Here is a 12216-nt window from a genome sequence, read left to right as displayed (position 1 = left end):
TTTAGACGTTTTTCTTGGGCATTTCTCGTCTTGTACACCCTGTTCCATATCCCAGGCTAGGTGGCAACTGCTTTTCACTCTGTCTTCTGCAAATAGCTTGCATGATGCTTCTTCATTGATTCTGTGATTCCATGATTCTATTACTTGATTGGCAAAACTGTAATAATTACTTTCAGGCCTTCATAGGATTACCTTATATACTAGGTTAGATAATACCTTAATTTATGATGATGATCTGGAGATTGAGAAAGGAATGTTATGGGAGGATGAAAATGTGATGCAAGCATCTATAGTGCTGATTTCCCTCCGACCCCCAAATGAAATTCTGCTTACCTGGTTCTGTGAGGAGAGTAGCTGTTACCTGCTGTTCACCTCTGAAAGCTATCAAACAAATTTTCTTAAAATCTGAAGCATACAAAAGAATGAAAAAACCCAACAAACCAAGCAAACCAAAAACAAAATCCCAGTTTATCCTTAGAAACCTTGAAAGTATACCTAAGATGTTGCATTATCACAATTTTACTCGTTAGCATTTAATTGAAATCTTAGTAAGGAATGTGGTTTTAGTGCTCATAGTTTAATACATGTAGTTACTTAATCATTTTTCTGACATGTTTATTTGGTTACAATGTGGTGTGATGGGAATAAACAGGATCCCTGTGTTCCTATAGCAACAGTTTGAGAAACTACTCCATTGCAGCAGATATATCCATAACTCTTCTAATAACCTGAGGATTTTAAATAGAAATATAAAATATATTTTATAAATATAAAAACGGGGACTCTGTTTCATATTTCTGCAGGTAAAATTTGGTTTAAAAATTAAACCTTATAAATATCTTTCCTGAAGCTCTACACCACCTTCCAGGATAGGCATAGTGTCTGAGTTTGTAAAAATACTGAATATATACATGTTCTGTTAAAATTCCAGCTGTATAAGCTATGGTACTGGTAGGATTTTCTGTAAGAAATATGGGTGTTTAGACATGAAGTGGGGTTTGGGTTTTTTTTTTTTCAGTTTTCTGTTTTCATTTAATGCAAGCTGGATTTTTTGAACTAAGTAAAAACATACCATCTAAATTGGTTATTTTGATCCAACATAATGACCTGCTCTGTAATAGCTTCATTTATTTTTAAATTTTCCTTGTAGATAGTAGAGTTGATACAAAACAGTGTAGAAGTGTCAGCTTTATAGCTCTGAAGATCTTATACATGTTTGGTAAATGTAATTCAGTTGCATTTTTATAGTAAGGGGAATAGAAAGATAATGTTTCCATTAAAGTGATCAACTATGCATAAAGAAATAGGATAGGAAGATGTATGTAAACACATTTAGAGAAATCCTATTTTCTTGAGCAAACTGCATTTGTTGCATATATAACTTACACCTTTTGGATAATTCTGGAAGTATAGTGGTGCTAACAGCAATTTTACATACTGATTCCTAGAAAAGAAATGTCACCTATCTGGAAGGTCTGGCACCCTCTGCTAGGATGTGGCTTTATATTAACCCTAAGCTCTTTATTCATTTGGAGGGCTCTTAGAGAAGAGTTAATGAGAAATTTAATTAACGTATAACTTTCAGAGTGATTTTGCATTCCTCGTAATAAAAATATTTTCTTACAGTGAACAAGAAGAAAGGCACTCTCATCTTTCCCCCTCCTCTGGGACAGTGTGCCTTCGTGCTTCAGAACATTAATATTTCAATAGTCACACTGGATAAAACTGAACAATGGATGAAACCTAATTATTTTTCTTAGGCCTGTGATATGATCTTATCCAAGTTCATTTTCTTATATTCTATTCTAGTGATTTGCATTATAAGTCACTCATTCCTACCTGACAGATTTCCTTGAAAATTTGTACTGATAGAAAGAAAAGACGACTTTGTCTCCTCTTTGTTTCTTCTATGTTGTATTTTTCCCCCACACCCAAAATTATTGAAAAAAAGAATGAAAATCATGTCTCTTAGCTACCTCTGTTCCCTCCCTTCCCAGCTGTTCTTGCTTATTTTCTTTCTCATTTCTTTCCTCTGTTTTGTACAGATAGCCTCTTCTGATGCTGCTCAGCCTTTGGCATCCTCTCCTTCTCTGCAAGCTGCTGCTGAGAAGAGCAAAGCAGAGGTACATGGTTTTTGGGTGTAACTCTTGTCAGGTTACTGCTTTACACGACTGTTTGTGTTTCTATCGAGTAAGCTAACTAGAATATTTGAATCACTGGTAATACTTCAGGCACTTAAAATGCTTTTTTCCTTGCTTTCTGGACTATATAAGTGAAAAGAACTGATAACGTAGGACAAAGTGCATGCATGATTGCTACCTCTTGGTGTTTATATGACAAAATTCTGGTTCTGCTCTGGTTTAGTGTCACAAAACTGTGGAAACACCATTTCATTCCCATCCAGTGGGCATGAGTGTCATTGGTCCTGTCTCCTCAGGAATAATTTTTGGTATCTTTATTTTATATTACTTGCTTGTTTCAGGATCTAAATTATCAGTACTGTTCCCAGCCATTTAGTTCAATCTCCTTGGAGATAAATACAGAATTAATTTAGTGACACTTCTGTTAACTCATGTTGGTTTTAATATTCCTTCTAGCTTGGATATGTGTATGTGCTGACATTACATTTACTGTTTAGAAGAGCCTTTGAAAAACTTAACACACAAACAAGTATCTTTCATATGACCTTTCAGTAAATGTCACAATTTGCAACAATAACGAAATACAGGTTTTTAGAGAGTGAATGCTCAATGTTGGGCTCTTTTGGATACCTCACTCTAAATTGAGACTATATACAGTAAATGAAATATTTATGTTTAGATCATAAGTTAATGTTTGGGGTTTTTTCTAAATCCAGAAAAAGTGGACAGATATGAATTATTTTAGTTCAGCTATATTTTAAACATTAATTAAAATTTAAATGGACAGTGGCATGGAGTAGACCCACAAGCATTGGTGAATTTGACGTATTTTTAAAGTTGTACCAGGAATAGCAGCAGCCAGTTAGAATGAAAATCACCTTTCCTTTATTACCTGCCTCTCTTGGTGCATTCAAATTTGGAATTTCCTCTGTGTAACTAGTATGCCATGTTGTTAGAAATTAATCTTGGGGGGGGGGGAAGAATAATTTTTGCTGGCCAGTATAAAGCCAGTTTCATTTTGTTATCTTCATGGTGCTTTTTGACTGCTTTTGCAAGTAATGAAACACTTGAGTTGAAGCTCTGGCATGAATACAACATCTGAGAAATGTTTTTATTTAGTCTGAATTCGTTTTTATCTAATGGAGCTGAAGCAGAAAGCTTGCATATTGAAATTGTGAAGTGTGAAGATGAAGGACTTAAGGGTTTTCAGGTCCACAGTGAAAATGAAGTGAGTGAAAATAGTCACTGGGAATCAAGAGACTTCCTGTAGGCTTTATGAGATGTGAAGGTAGATACACTGGTGGAGTTTTAAGTCTTCATAGATAACACTAAGAGACTGTCAGGGCTTTGTTAAGGGCAATGGGAGGCATTTGTTTATATTGGGTCACCTTTATGGAGTGTTTTCCATATGAAACATACTGCAAGGCCTCCTCATTCTTGAAGTCCTGAAGAATAAGTTTCTAGAAACTTCTCTATCAGCAAGGTTTCTCTAACAAAACGTATTTTAAAAACATGTTGCAAGTCAAAACTGGAAATCAGGCCAGCCTGAGGATGTTCATATGCAAAAGCTTTAACTCTGCTTTCACTTAAAACATATTCAAGTAAACTATAAAGGTACTGTGTTTGAAAAGTAAGTGTCCTGTTACGACACTTCCAACAACCTTTCCCAGGAGGAGAGGAAAAAAATTGCAGTTGTCTAAGATGAAAAGCTTCCACAGGATTAAGTTACTCAACTTTGGAAGGTTGGAGTGGAGAGTGAGGACAGGGAATGAAAGACTTTTGGAAAACTGTAGCTCAGACAGTATATTTGTATGATTTGCAGTACATTGTTATGGTCACGGAATTTTGGGAGTCTTTAGAATGCAGGTTGGTACTGGGATCAGTAACACGGTAAATGGAAGAAAGGCTAAGCTTTGTTTGAAAGACATAGCTATGCATTTGTAATCTCAGGTCAGTAAGCCTGCAAGTCTCAGGTTGTTATGATGACCTCAAAATAAAATACTGCTCTAGACTTGTCCCAGTCATACAGACTTTTTCTTGAACACCTGGCACTGCCACAGGTGAGATACGGTATTGGGTGGACTGTTGGTTTGGACTACTGTGCTCACTTTCGTGTTTTTAATGTTCACTAAAACCTAAGTTGGTCTCTGTTTCTTTTCTTCAAAACAGACATTCCAAATGCCCCTTTACTGCAGTTTCATGACTGTGGTCATTGCTTTCTGTTGCTAGACCCATGTTTAGGTGGGTGCTCACTGTATAGCCTCAGTTTCCAGGACCTGAGTGTTCAGGTTAATGCCTGATTGAGTAATTCACAGGAGTTAGTTGAGACTTGAGTAACTTCAGTGGAGTAACCCCAATCCATCTGGTAAACATGGTGAAAGTTTTGAAGATTGATTATTGGATGTTATGAAGAATGTGTTATTTGGGTCCCCCTGTGCCTAATGATCCCCCTAAAAACCAGAAAAAAACCCCAACCCATTGTCTTAGTGTTAGAACTCTTTTAAGCAAATGCCATGTTATACAGCTTTAAAAATTAGATATATTGGATGTTAAAAAGAAAAAAACCCCACAATGTTATTGGCAGAAACTTGTAGCCTAGTAAGCTGTTTTATTTTTAATACTGAAGTATCTTGGTTTCAGCTGGGACAGTTAATTTTCTTCTTGGTGGCTGGTGCAGTGCTGTGGTTTGGAGTTGGTGTGGGAGCAGTGTTGATACACTGATGATGGTTTTGGTTGTTGCTGGGTACTGTGTGTACTGGGTTGGGGACTTTGTGGTTCCTTGGGCCCTGCCAGTGAGAGGGCTGGAGGGGCACAAGAAACTGGGAGGGGACACAGCCAGGCCAGGTCACCTGAGCTAGCCGAAGCGGTATTCCATACCATGGGATGGCATGTTTGGTATATAAACTGGGGGAGGTCGGCTGGGGCTGCCCGATGGTTGCTTGGGGACTGGCTGAGCAAGGCTCAGCGGGCGGTGAGCAGTTGCATTATGTGTCACTGGTTTCCTTCCTTCCCTTCCCTTTGGATTTCATTCCTCTCTCCTTTTCATTGTAACTGTTACTGTTGGTGGTATTGTTCTTTTATTATTATTATTATTTATTTTGTCTTAATTATTAAGCTGCTCTTACCTCAGTCCTCAAGTTGTGCATTCCTTTCTGATTCTCCTCCCCAACCCTCTGGGTGAGCTGGGATGATGGGCGTGGGGGGGGGGCTGTGTATGCCTGTGGGGGGCTGTGTATGCACACAAGGCCAGCACCGTGGGCAAAGGGGGCACAGGGGTGAGCGGCTGCGTGGCAGTTGATTGCTGGCTGGGATTAAACCACGACATGGAGCTGCACGGACAGTTATCTAACCTTTCAGTCTAACCTCCCAAATATTGGGAAGCTTGCTAAAAAAGTGTTTTGTGCACCACCACCAACAAAACCCCACCAAAATCTGTTTTGAAGCAGCTTTGAACATAGGGATCCAAGTCTAATGGCTGAAAGAACATTTAGGAGCTACTGTCTCATCTCCTTTATTACAGATGATAAACTCTTGTTCCATCCATTTTAATGTTCATGTATATACTCACTATTACTGTACTGTAGTTGTACAAGATCAATGCAGATTGCTGGGTCTATCACTGCTAACTCTGTCAAAGCACTTGCTGGCCTAAAAAGTCCATCTATGCCTTAAGGAATATTTTATGCTTTTCTTCAGTCGGGCTGGGTCTGTAATATGAACCCATTTATTCATTAAAAACTAAAATAAAAAAAGCTTATGTCTTGTCATTATGGTGCATATAAAGCAAAGGGATCTCTTATGACTCAGCGGGTCTGTCATATGGCCCAAGTCAACTTTTTAGATTCAGGAATATTATTTTTTTTAAGTGTACTAGATTAGCGTTTAAAAATTAACTCTCTGCAGAAAGCTGCATGCAAATTACCTTCCTATAGTTCTTTGGTCAACAAGACTGGCATCTGTCCTAATGACAGAGGTTACCAGAGTTAATGGAGTATTTGTAGATTATTTTTTTCTTTGAGCTTTGCTTAGCTTAGGAGAAGCAACACTGGGTTTTTTTTTTTCCTTCTGTTTAGAAGTAGAAATGCAGATGAGCAGGTGAAGTAATTGATTTCTTGAATGCTCAAAATGAAAATATTTTTTAGTGGTACTATTTGAGCAAAATGAGTCGCTTCTGGAAGTAGAGCAGATAGCATAAACTCTGAATTGAAAGAGAGTAACTGAAGATCTCTTATATTCTGTAGGACTGTAGACATTCAGTATGTTTGCAAATGCATTGTTATTGTGTACTAGCAAAATACTTTTTTTTCAGAAGGAAAAAGAAAAAAAGAAAGAAGAGAAAAAGAAAGAGAGAGAATCAGAAAAACCATCAAAACCATTAACAGTTGAAAAGGTAAGCATAGTTTGTTTTTTCTAGTTATTTTAAAATTACACATAGTATTAGAAATATACAAAGATTTGGAAGAAAAGGAATTTTTTAAGATGTGTGTGTGTGTGTGTGTGTATGACTAGTAATCCAGGTAATCCACATGAATGGTTTCCTTGTGCTGTTGCTTGCATACAGACATCAGTTGACCATATGAGGAGGAATGCGTTTGGGGGAAGAGGGAAGTGAGTTAAGCTTTGTTAAGATTTAAGCTCAGGTTAAAAACCTTATCAAGGTTTTTAAGATATACCATTGCTGCTCTTGCACAGAGATTTTCAGTTTCATTGAGCGCTTTATGATTCCTTAAAACTGTCTTTCATAAATTAATCGATTTTAAACATAACTCTAGGTAACTTGAAAATGCTCAACTAGATCATGTCACAGAACATGACAAGGAAACCAATTAAGGTGCTTCTTTATGCAGCCGTATTAAAGCGTAATGAGCGGTCTTAGCAACATGGGTACAATTAAAATTTCACTTACACTTCTGTATAGATTTAATATTAAACAAAAATGGAATGGGTGATTTAAGTATTAAATACAAAAATTTATTTTAAGACAGATGTCCTCTCTCAGATGATGTGAATCCATTAGTATGTTCTGATTCTGCACGCTAGTTCACAGAATGCATTGGAGTCTCCCATCTGTCAGTTTATTCCACAGTAGTGCTGTGCTACAATTACGAAAAATGTTGTGTATGCATGTGTTATGATTGCAGATGTATTTCTAGTTCAGTTTTCAAATAAAGCTTTTTATTTTACATAGTAAAACAAGAGACAAAAATGTATGTGCACCTGGAGTGGAAAAAAGCCCCTCCCCAATACAAATATCTTTTTTTCTGAAATCAGAAAGCAGTTTTGGAATAAGTTAGCACAGAAGCAAACTTTATTATGACAATTTGTGTGTCTTCCCTGAGCTAGTGGAAAAGGCTATCCTTATGGTAGGAGGTTAAAGCATATTTATGGATGACAATAAAAATATTACAACTGTTGATTATTGATACTTTACAAGGACATCCAGCCAAACTGAATGTTTTATTCTGTTCTTAGAACAAGATATTTCAGTTATAAAGGCTAAAAACATTGGTGTGGTTTGGAAAACTTAACTTTCCAAAACCCAGAGGTGTACTTTTGGTCAAGTTTGGTTTTAGAGAGTTTCCCTTTGCAAGGATGCCTGAACCTTGTTGCATGGCTGGGAATACTTGGTTAGGTGAGGAGAAAGGATGACAGTGCATAGTCACAGTCGAGGGACTACCCTAATACTTGAAATAAAAACCAGTTCCAATGCCACTGATTAGATTTACATTTGAAATGTCATTAGATTACTTGCTTAATCATTAACTGGTAAAAAAAAAAGTATTTTGATTTTAAGTGCTTGTACTAAAAAATGTGGAATTTGGTAAATGTATCTGCATTAGATAATAGTGAAGTTGTAACAGCTGCAAAATGTTTGAAATACTGCAGCATATTTTATTTCATTATTAATGTGTCAGCACTGATTGCTCAAATCGTACTCATCTGTGTGTCATCTTTTTAATTTAAGAGATTCTTTAAGCTTAGGCTTTTCAAGGCTTTTAAAGATCATTCAAAATAAATTATTTTTAGACACAGCCTGTAAACTTTACATACTTTAAAACTGCGGTTGCTTTCTAGAATCCAAAGATAGAATCAAATGCTTGTTTCCATTGGAATGGACTGGTGAGATGGAAGACCAAAAGGTTTTTAATTTTATGTATGGAATAATAATACATTGCTGCTTTTGTGGTGTGAATCTGCTTCAGGGGATTGATAAACATTAATATTCATCTTAGTTTGACTAACACTGATATGCTTCACATCCTGTTAGAGACTGTAATTTTAAATACTGCGTGTTGCATCAGTAGAGGGGTGCTGGCGTTTTGGCATTTTCAGCAACCACATTAAGCAGTACCTGGCTGTTTATCCCAGTTCTCAGCTTCCTGGAGAAGGAAACAGAATCTGAGGATTCTTTGGACACTGCATATGTGAAGTCACTGATCATCCTTATTGTAGGCATGGTTTATCTATCTACAGCCTAGACATTCCAGGCTTGGGAAGTGAATGAAATAAAAATATATGACCAAGCAGCTGGCAGTTCTACCACAATTTTGAGACTTCTCTTGATTAAGGTACTGCGAGCAGTGTTTTAGCCGTACTGTAGAAGAATCAATAAAGATGGAGAAGATGATAGGTCTTAAACTGGTAGAGCGTTGAAGCTATAGAAAACTTCAGATCTCTTTACAAGCGTCATGTACTCCTACAAGTCTTCAGTTCCCAGCATCTTTTTTGTATCTTATGTTAAGTTTCTTAGCTCTTAAAACAAGAATATGCATCCGAAAGAATTCAGATGTTCACGTTCAGTTCTCATGTTCTGATCTCTGCTTCACAGAACTGCCTAATCTGCTCCTATATCCATGTAAGAGCCTTTCTTTGGTGTCTAACGGATCTTTAGCCTTTAATATGAACGTCTGTTGTGACTTCTGTTTTATTTTCAAATATTGCTGAAAGCTTGTAGCACTGATTTAGTAAACTAGTATTTCAATATTGCCTTAATGTGTCATGTAATTATGGTATAAAAGATACTTTGTTGATTAGCATGCTTGGATAAGTAGAAAGAACTGAAAATCTTTTAACTGATTTAACAACAGTGGGCTTTCTTAGTGAAATTGCTTTTCAGTAAGAATCATTGTGTCCTTAAAACAGGTTTCATGGGAAACATTTTTTATGAATGTTCGAGTTGGAGACAGTGATTTCAGATGTAAATTAGAATTTCCTCAAGATCAGAGATATCTACTGCAGAACAGTGAGGAGCAAGGATAGTTGTTTAACTTTTTCTGGGCTGTTCACTTTGTGTGACAAAATTACTGGGTAATTTCTAATATGATATTACTATGTCAGCTACAGATTGAGTCTAGTCTAGTGATTAGCACTTTATTGGAAGCAGCCAACAATGTGGTGTTGCCTGTAGGATCTGCACAATTCTTAATAAAATAAGTGACATTGCCAAGCTACTGGCAGCTGTAATGGTTTCTATCAGTCTAATTGAAGAAAGTTGGGAAACTTGCATAGCTTACCAAGGGTCCTTCCTCTCCTCTCCCCATGCCGTTACCACAATTAGAGACCTCCAATTTCCTCAGTGCTCATGTTTAAAGTAACCTTACCCTTCAGTTACTTCAGAGAAAAAGAAAAAAAATGCAAGAAAACTACTGGAACAATTATTATAGAGTTCTTCATGATATGAAAACTGGAGCCAGGTTACATGAAGCTGAGATGTCCTGTCAAAGCCCAGCCTGTTTGCAAGCAACAGAAATGCCAATTTTAGCAATATAAAAATGTGTTGAATTGCAAGAACAAATAATCAAACTGAGCTAATTGCATGCTGCTCACGCCAACAGCAAGAATAATAGCACAAGGCAGACTGTCATGCAATGAAAGCAGCTTTTAGATGTTCTGTACTCAAAATTTAGATTTTGTTAATTGGCTAAAAAATTAAATGTCATACTTTAAGAGCCCATTTCAGTAGTGGAGAGGGAAGTCAGTAGTTTGACCACCAATCTTATGTGTTTTGTTGATCGTAATGTGAAAACTTTTCATTTGTAGGTGACAAAAAAACCAGCTAGGCTTTGAATAGCCATCTTTTAAACTTCAACATCCTGCCCACCCTTTCATCAGCTGCCGAGGAGCTTTCCCTTCTTATTAATTACTCTTTTGCACAGCTGAAGTTGTTGAAATTTCTGAAATCGGCCATGATTTTCTTTTTTTTTTTTTCTTTCTTTCTTTTCTGCCCTAAGCTGTCTGAATGAGTTCTGCATTTGGAAACAGAGTAAAACAATGAACTCCTTTTTATTTCTAGTATGTCTACCAAGTAGTTTTTTTGTGCATCCTTGGGTAATTGAATGTGTTTAGTTTACAGTCATTTGGGGACTTCAAAAATATGTAACCTAAATACTCTACTGGTGTGTGAGGGAGCTATCAAAGCCTCATAGTAGTTTTCTGAACTAAGATTTAAATTGTGTGATTGTTTTAGCTAGAGTTTCTGCTCATAGGTCAGAGAAGCGCTTTAGGTAACCTTCATGCTGCATGAAGCGTGTTGGAGCAGGCTCTGTGTGTACCCCATCCACCTTCTACCTGTTTTCCACTGAAAGGAAGCATAGAATGGAAGGAGATGGGATGCAGTCCAGTCATTCAGGCTGGGGGATTGGGATTATGAGAGACATGGTTGGAACATGACCAGTGTGTGAACTGGGGAGACTGTATGCCCCAAGAGTTGCAAAGAATGGACTGAAGAAGACTGTGTTTACAAACGATCAAATGGTGTAAGGAATAATACTTTATTCAGTAAAGGCCTTGAATTGAACTATTTAGAACAGGGAACTTGGACTGAGCTGTATGAATGACTTGAATTTCAGACCAACTAGGACAAATCTAGGTTTTTTTCAAGACATGCCTTTTTATGTCTATCTGCAGTACAAATTCAAACAGAAAAGACATAACTAGGTATGACATTGTGAGGCTTTGGGATGCTCCCAAAGTTCAGGGGGAGAAAATTCATGTGCCTAAATGTTCAGATTTTCTAGGGTACAACTTTTTCCATAGTATAATTTTTAAATGAAAAAAGCCTGATGTGCATCGATGCTAGCAATTCAGAATTAAGCCAGAAGTGATGTGGAAAACTGCCCACGGAAAATTTGGCAAGTATTTCTGATATCCAAAATTAGAAAGTTCAGCTAAGTCCATGGCACTGAATGCTTTGGAAGTGTTTGAGTTTAGCACTGTGTATGTAGGTGTTTATTTTAGAGGTTTCACATCAGTTGAAGACTTTCATGAAAATATGTGATGGTTTCACCGTGAAATACTGCATATTGAGGGCCACCGTTATTGTGAATCCACATCTAATTTATTCAAAGCAAGCCCATTTAAGATAGTAAAGTTAAATGGGTAAGATGTAAAGAACAAACTTTTTTTTTCTACAAGCTACTTGTGCTTTTGCAAACTAATGCTGACATTCAAAGTCAAGACTTTTTTCATTCTGCTGAACATATCAGGATGATGAATGTTTCTGAAGAATTGCAGCAGTTAAACTTGATGAACTGAAGTACTATTTGACACTGTGAGCTTAGTTTGTTTTATTATATTGCATTTTGAGTTTGAAATTGGCTCTTGTTTGCATGTCGAGTTAAGTGACAGAAAAGGGTCAGTTAGAGGTTATCTTTCAGTGGTAGTATATCAAATGCTGTTTTTCTTCCCCAAACTGGAGACTAAATTGCCAGCTTAGACTCAGCAGTAATGGTGAGTTGCTGCCTCTCAGTCAGCTGGTACCAACCACCACCAGAAGGCCTGCATTGCGGAGGTACTGGCATAAGTTTATTTGCATTTCAAAAGTGCTAGGTAACCCCTCAAATAAAAGTGAGGGCAAATTATGTTAGTAACTTTTCCCCTTCATATAGGAAAAACAATGTGTCAAATATTCATTTAACCAAATAGGAAGAACTTAACGTAGCCTATTAGGGTGGTGTTTTGGTTTTCCCCCCAAGAACACCCAAAACTCCCACAAAAATCAACCTGTCTGGGCAAGTGAGACAAGAGGAACTATTAGTTCCCATTAATTCTCTGGCGATGCTTTTTACTTACCTAA

At 37.0% G+C, this 12216-nt stretch overlaps 1 protein-coding gene across 5 annotated transcripts in view; it reads left to right on the top strand.

Moving 5' to 3' along the window:
• The window catches only part of SMAP1 (small ArfGAP 1), a 96053-nt gene that overhangs the window by 43996 nt on the left and 39841 nt on the right, over positions 1–12216 (top strand). The window contains exons 5-6 of one of the 5 annotated variants that reach the window (XM_055712969.1): positions 2046–2123; positions 6454–6531. The exons of 1 other annotated variant lie outside the window; for it this stretch is intronic. In XM_055712969.1, coding sequence (XP_055568944.1) covers positions 2046–2123; positions 6454–6531 — 156 coding nt within the window. Of the gene's footprint in view, positions 1–2045; positions 2124–6450; positions 6532–12216 lie in introns of all 5 variants that reach the window. 3 more of the 5 variants (XM_055712968.1, XM_055712971.1, XM_055712970.1) reach the window with 3 other exon arrangements.

This window comes from Falco cherrug, chromosome 6 (assembly GCF_023634085.1).
Source record: "Falco cherrug isolate bFalChe1 chromosome 6, bFalChe1.pri, whole genome shotgun sequence".
Taxonomy (NCBI): Eukaryota; Metazoa; Chordata; class Aves; order Falconiformes; family Falconidae; genus Falco; species Falco cherrug.
The sequence above is the reverse complement of the archived record's forward strand: the minus strand, read 5'-3'. Positions and strand labels throughout refer to the sequence as shown.